At 42.1% G+C, this 13,260-nt stretch overlaps 1 protein-coding gene across 1 annotated transcript; it reads left to right on the forward strand.

Annotated features, from left to right (window-relative positions):
- Positions 1 to 11,673: 11,673 nt before the first annotated feature.
- On the forward strand, positions 11,674 to 12,091 carry tmem238l (transmembrane protein 238 like; the record flags this gene model as incomplete). Its single annotated transcript, XM_079564715.1, has 1 exon — positions 11,674 to 12,091. A coding segment is annotated over exon 1 (393 nt), but the record flags the coding sequence as incomplete, so codon positions are not given.
- Between the last annotated feature and the right edge of the window lie 1,169 nt (positions 12,092 to 13,260).

A 13,260-nucleotide genomic window follows, 5' to 3' on the forward strand; every position in this document is an offset into this window, starting at 1 on the left:
GGGGAAAAAAAAATGTCTTCTGACGTATTTCCTGGACGTATTCCGTGATTCGCTGAGAGACACTTTGCATGTATTTGAAACGAAGGAGATTCTGTCTGCGGCGAAAGTTCTCACTGCACAAACCTGCATCCGTGCTCCGTCTCCATGACATGTAAATAACGTAATCTTGTTCCAAAAGACATTCAAAACGCGACTATTTGCAAACGCCGACGTGGGAATGATGCCTGTGTTCCACATAAACGGAACGGCTTTTGCATGGAGTCGACAAAGGACTGTGTAACTTTTGCGAGTTAAATGAAACGCGGCTTTGAACTTGTGCTCGGATTGTCTATCTTAACGTTGATGTATTGGATCCTCGCAGCATGAAGGTCCCGGGTTGGATTCCTGTGCATTTTTTCAAACAATTTAAATCAGTCTTTTCATCTCGTGCAAATGTCAAGTTGAAATGCAAATAAAACGTCCATGAATTGCTCTTCAGAAATAGAACTGGAGTTGTTCTTTGTTTCATTCACATTATCAAGAGTTTCCACAGTGCTGCAAAGAAAAAGATCCATAATTTTGCAAGTTCAGTCAGCAAATATTAGAACGCAGTGAAACCGAATCAGACCAGAACACTATAAACACCATGAGAGGCTTCGGCCACATCTAACAGTCTTTTAGTTGCCTGCTGGATCTATAATGATCTATAATAATGGGGCATGATTGTGGAACGGCTTTTAAAGGTGGTTTAAATGTTCATTAAGGTCTTCTGTTTCAAAAAAGCCCATTGTCTGCCATAATAAATGAATGTGGCCGTCAATTTCCAAGACAATTACCAATGATATCGACCCGTGCTGTACGACAAGTGCCAAATTACAAGGTCGTAATCTTTTGTTCCGACTTGTCCTTGTTCGTTCCCAGGACCCATAAATCCCTTCTTTCAGACCCGCTTTATTCAAACTTTCTCTGGATAAATCTGTCTGTCTGTGTGTAAAGAAATGTCCAGCTGTACTGATTCACAAGGCTTATTTGTCCACCTGGATCTTGTTTGCAGGACTACACTGCATTAACAATTATTATGTTATTTCAGTGTCATGAAGGCAACAAACAAAAAAGGGTTTTCAGTGAAACTCATGGATGGTTTCGTGTCTCAGGCTCTTTGAATCACTGACATTAATCTCAGAGACCTGGGATGATGAGTTTTCAGGTTAAGCCCAGTTAAGGGAAAAATTACTGAAAAGGGGTGTTCCACATTATTAAGCAGATCATCATTTTCAAGAAATAAGGGAAAGAAAAAGGATCTCTCTGCTGATGGAAAGTGTGAAATAGTTGAATGTCTTGGACTAGGTATGAAAACCTTCAATATTTCACAAAAGATCAAGCATAATCATCGTACTGTTAAGAGATTTGTGCCTGATTCAGAGCACCCACAGGTTTGTGCGGATAAAGGCATAATGAGGACGGTTTCTGCCAGACAAACACATCAGATCAAACTCTTAACCCCCACCTTAACCAAGTGCATTTTCTCCAGTTCAGCTTTATCCAAATCTAAAAGCTTACAGCCTATAGGCCAGAGTAATGCCTCATTTGGCAAAGCTAAGACCTACAAAACTCATCTAAATGGATCTTTTTCCTTGCGTTGTTGGCACTTTTTTGGACATTTTTCTCCATTGTTTTTTTGTTGTGTTTTGTCACATTTTCGTCATTTTTTTTTCTCTCTTTTTTGACATTTTTCTGTTACTCTTTTGTGGCTTTTTCATCACTTTTCTGTTGCTCTTTTGTGGTACTTTTGTTGCCTTTTCATCGCCTTTTGACAGTTTTTCGACACTTAAGTTTTTGTCATACATTTTGTCACTTTTTTGTGGCTCTTTTGTTGCATTTTCATCCTCATGTTTGTCTCATGTTTGTTGCTATTTTGACACTTTTTTCAAGATGCTTTGAGATTTGGCTCAACCCAAACTGGAGAAAATGTACCTGGTTTTGGTTGGAGTTAAGAGGTTAAGAGAACAGATGCTACAAAGCAGCAGACAGGTATTTGAAGCTGCTGGTGCCTCTGGAGTCTCCCGAACATCAAGGTGTCGGACCCTCCAGAGGCTGCAGTTGTGCATAAACCTTCTATCCGGCCTCCCCTAAACTGTTCATTGAAGCTCATGAACAGAAACGGCTGCAGTGGCTCAGAAATACATGAGGACTCATTTTCAAACAGTCTTGGTCACTGATGAGGCCGTGTGACCCTGGATGGTCAGATGGATGGAGTAGTGGATGGTTGGTGAATGGCCACCATGTCCTAACAAAGCTGTGAGTAAGGAGGGGGCGGAGTCATGTTTTGGGCCAGAATCATGGGGAGAGAGCTGGTCGGCCCCTTTAGGCCCTTTTAGGCTCCCTGAAGGTGTGAAAATGGGGGGCTAGATGCAAGTTGGCCATTTTATACTCACTACTGCCACCTCAGGTACATGTGGGGGGATGAAAATACATACTTTTACCATTGAGTGTTTTCTGGGCGTATTTTTGTCACTTTGGTCACTCCTTCTCGATGTTTCTTTGTTGCTTTCCCATCACTTTTTAGTTGTGTGTTTTTGTCTCTTTTTGGTTGTGTTATTGCTTTTCCAGCAAGTTTTTGTCACTCTTCTGACACGTTTCTGTCACTTTTCTGTCACTTTTTGTGGCTTTTTTGTTGCGTTTTTGTCACGTTTACATCCCTTTTCTGTTTTTTTTTTGTCACTCTTGTTGCTTTTTCATCACTATTTAGACCAGGGGTGTCAAACTCATGTCGGGTCGCGGGCCGCATATAGTAGAGAAACTTTTTCCAATAAAAGACTTATAATAAGCTGTGATTTGGTCAAAGCCCCAACTTGACTGTCGCTTCATTAATGACAACGGCTTACACTACAGTATTGCACTTTACAAGCCTGTGTCACAAGCTCCTCAAAGTGCTACATAGTCATTATTCATTCACTCCACACTCAGTGGTGGTAAGCTGTTATTGAAGCCACAGCCGCCCTGGGGCAGACTGTCCATTTACCACGTGGCTATATCATGTGTTGTTCATATCCTGAGCTCTTATTATGTCAGTGCCCTCTGCTGGACACGTGTGGAACTCTTTCTTTTTTTTAAAATGTAATGCCCCCTAGTGGCTAGAATGAGCATTCTGGTTATTCTTCAAAAAATCATAACTCCGCACAGGAATGGGCTATAGACTTACTTTTTTCCCTACATACTCTGGAATTTATGCTCTATAAGGCAGGGCCGGATTAAATCATCTCGGGACGTACGTTTGACACCTCTGATTTAGTCGTTTGTTTTATTGCTTTTTTCCATCGTGTTATTGTTGCTTTTCCAGCATGTTTTTGTCGCTCTTTTGAAACGAAACACATGGACAATTTTACTTTTTACTTTGGAAACTTTATAGGAATGTAGCGGAGTGGGAAGTATCATATTTATCTTTCAAATATAGTGGAGTAAAAGTGATAAATTCTCAACAAAATAAAATAAAAGTCTATTGTCACGTCACGCTGTAAAATGTTCTTTTCTGTGCTGTCTTTTCCTACATGGCTCAAGTAAAGTGTGCCTTGTCCATTTAGCGACTCTCACTGACCGCTAATGCATCGTGGGAGCACTTGAATGGAGCGTGCGTCAGTGGAAGCGGACACAGAATGCGTCACGTCTGCTGCAGGGTGTGGTCGAACCCTTTCTTTGTTTCTTACGAGGCGGAAAAGGACCGGCTCATAACTCCATCACTGGGACGGATCGTGTTCCTCCGCTTTGTAGACACAGTCGGACGTGTCCGGGACGAGAGGGTTCTGAGGAGAAAAGTGCATCGGTTTCCCGGAAAGAACAGGGGCTTTCATGAAATATTAAAACGTGTAAAAGGTGTTGACGCTTCCTGACTTTGAATACGGTCGACTTTGAAAGCATGTAACAAATAGTACTTAATACTACGGGTGAATAGGGGAAAGAAATACATTTAGAGACGTCAATTTGAAACTTTTGCTGTAGATTATTGTTATAAATATGAGACATGCTGATTATAGAGCATTCATTTCATTGTTTTCATACAAATAATAACAATGGAATGAGCCAAGTTTAATTTTGTTGATATATGAGTTACTAGGGCTGGGTACCGTGATTTTTTTTATTGATACTGATACTTTAAAGGTGCACTATGTAACTTTTCATGTAAAACAAAGACTTTATATGTGCGTGTATTTGACCATTTAGTGACTCTGTGACTCAGAGTCAATTGTTTGTGGGTTTCTGGTACGAACCCTAAAAACAAACGGCCCTGGAGCATCATAGAGGTCACAGTGAGGGAAAACAAAGGTGCCACGCTGCACCCACAATGCCACCACTAAAAGGTGAAATACGTGCAAATATTTAAAATAAAATGTTCCACCTAAAAAGTTGCATAGAGCACCTTTAACTATACTTGGTTTTCAACATCGATACTTGAACAATATTTTTTCCGATACCTAAACTAAAGTATTTGTTGTCTAGAACCAGAAAACAGAACATTAAAGGGGCTAGATGCAAGTTGGCCATTTTATACTCACTACTGCCACCTCAGGTCATACGTGTAACTGCACCTTCTATATTAAGCTCGTTCATGACGGCACTTCTGACCCGAATAACAACTTTTTGAGTGACAGTGCAGGATTTTAGAGGCAGTTGTGGTGAACAGGTCTGGGCTCATTCTACACATTAGGACATGGCTGGAACATGTAGGGGGAGGAAAGTACATAATTTTAACATTTTTAAACTCCGTATAGTCCCCTCAACATTGTTTTATAAATTTGTTTTATGATGTGTTTTCTTTCTTCTTCTATTGCTGTTTTTATTCTATTAAAATTGACACATTTCAGGTTGAACATTTAGTTCTTTCCTGCGACGTCAATGTTTAATAGACCTAAACCTAAAAACACAGATAATATTTTTTTTTATATAACTGGAAATAAATTCAGGCGTCAAGGGGTTAACCTCTTAACTCCCGCCTGAACCAATAGCATTTTCTCCAGGTCAGCTTTACCCAAATCCTGTAGGCCAGTGTAACGCCTCATTTGAAAGCTAAGATCTACAAAACTCATCTAAATGGATCTTTTTTCCTCACGTCATCAGATTTTTTTTCCATCTTTTTGGGGGGGTTTTCAACTCATTTTTGTAACTTTTTTGTACATTTTTTGTCAAATAGTAAATTTTTTGTCACTTTTTGTCACATTTGTCCTTTTGTTGTCAATTTTTTGTCCATTTTTTTGTCAATTTTTTGCCACTTTTTCATAATTTTTTGTCATTTTTTGTACATTTTTTTGTCCTTTTTTGTCATTTTTTTGTGACATTTTTGCCACTTTTTCATCATTTTTTCAAAAATTTTCGTCAATTTTTTTTCCTTTTTTTGTCCTGTTTTTGTTTAAGTTTTCTCACTTTTTTGTCACATTTTTGTAATTTATTCATAATTTTTTTGTCCGTTTTTTGACAATTTTTTGTCAGTTTTTTGTCTAACTTTTCTCAGTTTTTTGTCACATCTTCATCATTGTTTTCGTCTCAGTTCTGTCGCTATTGTCTCACCTTTTTTCCAGAAGCTTTTGGATTGGGGTAAAGCCAAACTGGAGAAAATGTGCTCGTTCAGGTGGGAGTTAAGGGGTTAATGCTGTCCCTGAGTCTGTATGAGCTGCTAAAGTGGAGATAAAACTACCACACTGACCTCTGGACAGGGCTACGTTTGACCCGAGGTGGGCTGTTTTTGGGTCCCAGGCCGCGGGACACCGGGGTGGGGGTCGCAAGATGATTTTGAGACGAATTTCTAACACTGAATTTGATGTATCGAAAACAGCACATTTTAATCAGATTAAGCCAAATATCAAAATACAGTCTCCAAACTAACATCACTAAACCACATTTACCACATTGCATTTTACTGCAGGGGTCCTGAGTTGTTGGTGGAGGGATTTTGGGGGTCGTGGCCTGAAAGAATCTTATGTCCGACACAATATTCTGTGACTCTTAACCACGGCCACGCCTCAAACTATTGCTGAATCATGCTCAGAGCAACACAAACTCAGAGTCTTTGTACTTTTTCAGGCTTATCGTGAACAAAACCTCACAACATAACCATTGTAAAGGGTGAGTTTGATCTTCCTTTAAACTCTGATATTAAAGCTAAGATGTTAAGGGAGAAAAGTCAGCACAACATTGACCACTGTGTGAAAAATGTGTTTCACCTCGGCTTAAATCAGGTTTCCTTGTGGCCCTGTCTGAACCTCAAGCCGATGCAAATGGAGCTACTTTTAATACAGAATTTCCCATTCAAATAGTTGCTCAGGTCTGACTGGGACATTACGTAACGTCATACTGATGTTGTGTTCTGATAAAAAAAGGTTTAGTTTGGAACCACTGGTCTAGGCAGGGCAAGACATTTAACCTCTTACCCCCTGCCTGAACCAAGCGCATTCTCTCCAGTTCAGCTTTACCCTAAAAGCTTCTCGACTGGAGAGCAACAGTTTAACGCCTCACTTGAAAGCTAAGACCTACAAAAGTGATCATAACTTTTTTGTCACGTCGTCACCGTGTTTTTGTCATATTTTTTAAGCGTTTTTGATGTGTTTCCGTCAAGTTTTCGTCGCTCTAAGATTTGGGTAAAGTCAAAGTGGAGAAAATGTGCTCGGTTCAGGTGGGGGTTAAAGGAACAGGCCACCGTTTTTACATCCTGAAATAGTTCTTACCTGAGCTTAGACGAGTTGATGCGTACCTGTCTGGTCTTTATGCGTGCCCTCAGTCACGCAAAACGACCACAGATGTTGTTAGCATTTGGCCTCTCCCAGTATATTCCTATAGCTCCAAACGGGGGTGAAGTTGGAAGAGACCACGGGCACCTGTTTAAGAGATTAATGAAATAAGGTTGCCTATAGACCCTTTAACTGCTGACATCATCAGTGACATCATCTGGAGGCAGGAAGTGATCAAGAGAAATTAGATTAAACTAAAACTAGCGATTATAAGTGTAAAACTACAGCTAAAACATGTGGTCCTGTTGTGGCTTGAGGTGCAAGACCAGGAGGAATGACATATAAGATGATAAAATCAGGTTTATCTGATATTTCCAAAAACAGTTCAACATTTGCTTATTGTTACTATGACAACAGCTCCAATGGAAATAGGCAGGAAGTGAGATAGGAATCTCACTTCCTGCCTCCAGCTAAGCCCTGAATGTTTACAAACAATTAAAGGGTCTATGGAACAAGCATTAAGTCGCTTAAAGGGGGGTATTATGCAAAATCAACTTTTTCAAGCTTTACATCATGTTATTATGTCACTCCCTCATTAAAAACATGCCTGAAGTGTTGCCTTGGCACATTCACGTATTTCTGAGTAATCTGTAAAAACTCTGATGGCGGCCATTTTAGGGATAGGTTTGCCTGAGTCCTCCTAGGAACGCCCCCACCTCCTGGAGACGCCTCCGAGCTTTCGTCACCAGCCGAGTAACCAACCACTGCTCCTCAGCAGAACCCCCTCCCCACTGATGCCACAGACAGCGTGTGGAGGGGGCGTGTCTGAAAGGGTCAGAGGTTCTTAAAGAGACAGAGGCCTATTTCAAGACATTCACTACAGCCATTTTGAGAGAGACATTTTATACAAGGCAGTTATTCTAATTTACTGCATTTACAGACCAACAGAAGGTTTGGTCATCATTGTAGTGTGATATAGACTGGTGCTATGTGATTGAAAAAAGCACAATACCCCCTCTTGAAAAAATAAGAGACGGCCTGCGGGCCAAAGCCGGCCCACGAGATGATTTAACCCGGCCCCTGACTTGTAAAGCACAAATCCCTGAGTATGTAAAAACAAAACGTCTCTAGCCCATTCCTGTGTGGATTTTTTTAAACTAAATAACCAGTATACTCATTCCTGCCACTAGGGGTCAACTTAAATAGATAAAAATGAATTCCACACGTGTCCAGCAGAGGGCACGGACATAAGAGATCAGGATATAAACAACACATTACAGCCACGTGGTAAATGAAGTTTAACACCACAGAGTGTGGAGTGAATGAATAATGACTACAGTTCTTGGCTTTTATACCATGGTCTGGGTGAATACTCGATTCTGATTGGCTGGAGGGTGTTTAAACAATTGAGCTGGACCTAGTTTCAGGTCAAACTGATTAAAAAGTGAAATAACTCCTGGCCAGGACTTTAAAAAAATAAGCAAACAGGCCCCAATGAACAGTTTCAGTTTGCGGGACCAGGGTCTCAGCGGGATAATGCACTCCGAGGTGTCATTATCAGAATAACTGGACTCCGCGGAAGCAACCGTCCTCCGCTATTTATCCCTTACGTAAAGCACATTACAAGTGTAAACAGCTATTAGTTTGGTCACATTACATAATGATGTTTTACTTGAAAATATTACTCAAATTAAATGAATTACTATGTTTGCAAACCACTACAGAGAAACAAATATGTGCCTGAATCAAGTGTTGTAGTAGTGGGGACGACTGGTAATCTCTACTTCACAATGAGGCCTTTTGGTCTGGGTCACACAATTCTATGTTATAGCCAATCCATCACAGTCAGGAACAATAATGTGGCCCCCAGAGAAAAAAAGTTTGAGGACCCCTGACTTAAAATATGACAAAAACAGTTGAGACAAAAAAGACAAAAGTCAGAAAAATCCTTCTTCTTCCATTGGCAATAAAAAAGTCATTTTTGTCTAAGATAATATTGTATTTTTCCCAGTGTAGTAATAGGATCATATGAGTGTGAAATCAAGATGCTCCAAAATATGGTCGGGAAGCTCCGCCCTCGGGGAGTGGGCGGAGCTTCCTGTCCATATTTTGAATCATGCTCTGTAAAAAGAGTATCTTGATTTCACACCCACATGGTCCCATTACTACACTGGGAAAAAATACAATCTTATCTTATTATCTGGGCGACGCTGTGTAATCCAAACATGGTCATTTCCTTTCTCGCCGTTCGACATGCTATACATTATTTCCTCAGCAGAGCGAGCCTGTGGTTTTACATCTGAGTGTGTGTGAAGCAGATCTCCCTGGGGCCATGTTTGTTACACTACACCTCACGCCTCTGAACGCCTCCCTCCCGCTGTTTCCTCCCGCAGCTTCAGGAATGACTATTGTTGTATCTGTTTGCGGTGGGCGGGGCCTCGGTCTCAGGTGAGCAGTTCTCTCCGCAGGTAATGAGCCGCTCAGGTGAGGCCCGGATTAGTCCTCGTTTAGAGTTTGGCCCGACTTTAGACGTTATGTCTCTGTGTAAAAGAAAAAGGCTTCAGATATTATAGATACTTCTTAGAATTCGGGGTCAATACATATATATTCAGTTTTATGAATTAAAATGAGCTCAAGCACGAACTTAAGCTTGTCCGTATAAAATATCTTCTCTAATATTTAAAAAAATGACCTAAAAAAAAGTAGGTTCAAGACCCACTATCGCCAAAAAGCCTTTTATCTATAGTTATTTACACGATAACTATACAAATTGATGTTAAATGAGCAGTAAATGAGCCGATAACTCACTCGGCGGCTCAGTGGCGCAGCAGTTAGCGCTCGTGCTTCACAGCTAGAAAGTCCCGGGTTGGATTCCCCCGTGTCTGAGTAGGTTTCCTCCGAGTAAGCTGCTCTGGTTTCTCCATCACTGAAAACATGTGTAAACCAGGGCCGGATTTAAGTAAAATGGGCCCCGGGGCTAAAGTTTTTTCAGGGCCCCCCATAATCAATCAATATTTATTTATATACAGCCTTAACAACATCTGTAGCCTCATATACTGTATGTCTGTCGGATTTCTCTCTCTCAACAATTGTAGAATAGAATTATTTTTTTCTTTTTGAACATTGTCAAAGTAAGTAGTAACTTCTTAAACATAGTATTAGTAAATAAAAAAAAAAGACACATTTGTGAAAAAAAAACAAAAAAAAAAAAACAGTAAAACATATTGACCCCAATTTGAGCTCCGTGGCCCTTGCGGAGGAACCTTTGCTTCTGCCAGACTGGTGGGGGGGCACATTTAAAAGAGGGGTCTGGGGGTCCTCCCACATAGATCTTTTATTTTATTTTAAAGGTGCATTTTGGTGCATTTTAACAAACCAATAGGTGCATATTTTTTCCCAACGTCAACTCAATGAAAATGCCTCAGACCTTGTTTAGAACAGAACTAGTGTATTCCTGCTTTAGTCCTGGTTTAGTCCTGGTTTATTCTCGGGTACACTGTAAAGCAGTGGTTCTCAACCTTCTGGAGCCGCGACCCCCATTATAACAGGTAAAGGGGTGAGAAATAGGAACATTACCCTACATCATTTTAAAAAACAAAGAAGAAAAACAAATGGCTGAAAAAAAAAATCATCAAACTTCGAACAAACTAATGACACTCTGGTAAAATAGCAAACGCATGCTACAATAAAACATTAGATTAGATCCTAATGAAAATATGTATATTTTATCGAAATAATCTGGTGACTCCCCCTAAATTTGTCTCGCGACCCCCAGGTTGAGAACCACTGCTGTAAAGGGTGGGGAGGGAGTTTGCAAAGAGAGAGGGAACTTGTTTACAGCCCACACATGTTTCTCCGTAAGCCCAGGGGCCCTTCAACCCGCTGGGCCCCTGGGCGTAGCCCCTGTCAGCCCCTTCATAAATCCGGCCTTGTGTGTAATAGGCCAAGATGAGTGTGTGTGGCACTGTCCCGACCAAATAAGCCTTTAAATACAAATAAAACTGCAATCATTATTAAAACAATTTAACAGTGACAGTGACTCAGGTTGTGTTATTGTGTTCTTTTATCCATCCATTTTCTTCCACTTGTCCGTTGCCGGGTCGCTGTTAGAGCTGCCCAAATCACATTGCACCAGCCCATATGGCTCCTCCTGCAGGTGGTGGGTCCACGGGAGGACGGCCTCATTGTCCTAAACGGGCCTGTCGGTCTCTCATAAGGAGCTTCTGAACCGCTCTTTGTCTGACCCGTCACCAAGGACCTGTTTGCCATGGGAGACCCTACCAGGGGCACGAATCCCCCGACAATATAGCCCCTAGGATCATTCGGGCGCCCAAACCCCTCCACCGCGTTAAGGTGGCGGTTCCAGGAGGGGTGTGTTCCTTTAGTAGATCAGATCATTAAAAATGTGCAGTATTCCACTCGGGGAAAGGCCCACGACTGGCCCGCAACCCACTTCTGAGTCCTGACCCACCTGTTGAGAACCACTACTCTACAGCCACAGCTCTTTTGATCTAAATCCATAAAGCATATTCAATGCTATAGCTCAGATAATGAAGACAATGACATGTTCAATCAATCATTTCAGATATTAATTCATTTATTTATGATGACGTGATCATAAATAAACCCTGTACCTTCAGACTAAACACATGGCTCAGCTCTGTTGTTTGTAGATGCAGATTTAGGCCATTGCAGCTCTTTGGGGCTTTTCCTTTGTTTTGTTGTGATAAGTTGCAGACCCCTCTCTCTTCAGGCTCAGCACGTGACAAAGCTCCAGGCGCGCGGGGGGGGGGATAATCTGAACTCCATCTGAGAACAGGTGGATTTCTCTTTGTGTTTGCGTTTGCTTTTGGGCGTGGCTTTGGTAAAGGCAGCGTTCAGGAGACGCTGAAGTTCAGTCCCGGCTGAGTCCGCGTGGCTGTGGGAGTGGCCTCGGTCCTGCAGGTAAAAACCATCATTCATCCCTCGCCTGTGTTTCCCCCCCTGTCACGAATGCGCGCGCCATGGACCTGCGGCGAGCGATCGGAGCCTGCCTGCCGATCTTCATCATCGCGGTCCTCTTCGACCTCACCGGGGTCGTCCTCCTCTTCCTCGGGATCTTCGCCAACCTGCGCATCGACGGCCGCTTCTACGGGGACTTCCTAATCTACACGGGCTCCATCGTGCTCTTCTTCAGCCTGGGACTATGGCTGCTGTGGTACCTGGGGAACGTGCCCTCGCCGTACGACCACGCGGGGCTCGCGAAGGGCAACAGCATCGTGGAGCTCGCGCGGAAGATCTCGCGGCGGCTGAGCGAGAAGCTGAAGAGCGAGGTGATGGGCAGAGGCGACGCGGCGGCGGCGGCGGCGGAGGAGGAGGAGGACGGCTACGACAGCGCGAGCCGAGCGGGCACGCAGAGGCGCAAGAGCCACAAGAGCGGGCGCGTAACGTGGGGCAAGTCCACGGCGTACGTCAATGATGGGTACGAGCAGGACGCGGGGGAGTCTGTGGATGGGACGGAGGGGAGCGAGGACCTCAAGGTACGGCGCGTGGTGCGTTTGTGTTGTTTTGTTTGTTGTGGCCGCAGCGCAGTGGTGGAAAGTAGGCTGACACTGTAGACTACAAGAACTAAAGTAACTGTAGACTTACTCAGGGGCACGTTTTAGGAAGCGCATGGTTTAGTCTCGCACTGCACAGCCATTTAGACCTTTGTCCCATCTCCCACCTATTAAGAAAATGTCCCACTTTTACAATAAAGTTCTATTTCTGGAGAGAATGACGCATTATCCACCAGTGTTACATACATTAAAGGCCCTGTCCCTGATTTTTTTTTATTGCAAACAATAGGTTGTGTTCACGATTTAGGATTCTATTTCAGTTGGAGGGCAGGTGTCAATACAAATCTATGGGAGCAAAACAGTTTTTGAAAGACATTTCCAAAATGAAAATGTCCAAATGTTTTCCCTGATTATCACTTAATAGTGATTTGATTCCCAAACCCGCCATATATTGTTTATGGCTGAAAGTCCTTTCTACCAGCCAAAAACACAAATATGTTTTTGGATATTGTCTCCACTTTTGGACACCTTTGTGAGGAAATAATTAGATCACAGCTCATATGAGCTGAAAGAGAGGACTTCACTTCACTTTGTCAGGTTTTCTTTCATGTGATTTGGCTCAAGAATTACAGAGAAATTAGCAATTAAATAAGAGTAGTAATCAGCATTTTGAGCGTTACCATGGTTACCGCAATGGAATTTTCAGTTTACCTCCACCTCAATTTTAAACTATGGGCTCTTTAGAATATTGTGATGTCACATGAACGCAACCTATTAAAGGCAGTGCTTATTTGATCCCCTGTTCTTTTAGTTTAGTTTAGTTTGTTTATTTGAGCAGCAGATGCATACAGGTATAGTATACATATAACATACAGAATTATTCACAACATAAGAGGTATTAGTGCTGCTCAAAGGGAGTAGGAAGAAGTTAGTTATAACTTATAAGGCCCGACCCCTCCTTTCAGACTTACACAACTTAAACTACTGCTCACGGAACAATATTTTTAATGTATAATTAGGCTTTAACC

Source organism: Gobius niger (assembly GCF_951799975.1).
Source record: "Gobius niger genome assembly, chromosome: 10".
Lineage (NCBI taxonomy): Eukaryota > Metazoa > Chordata > Actinopteri > Gobiiformes > Gobiidae > Gobius > Gobius niger.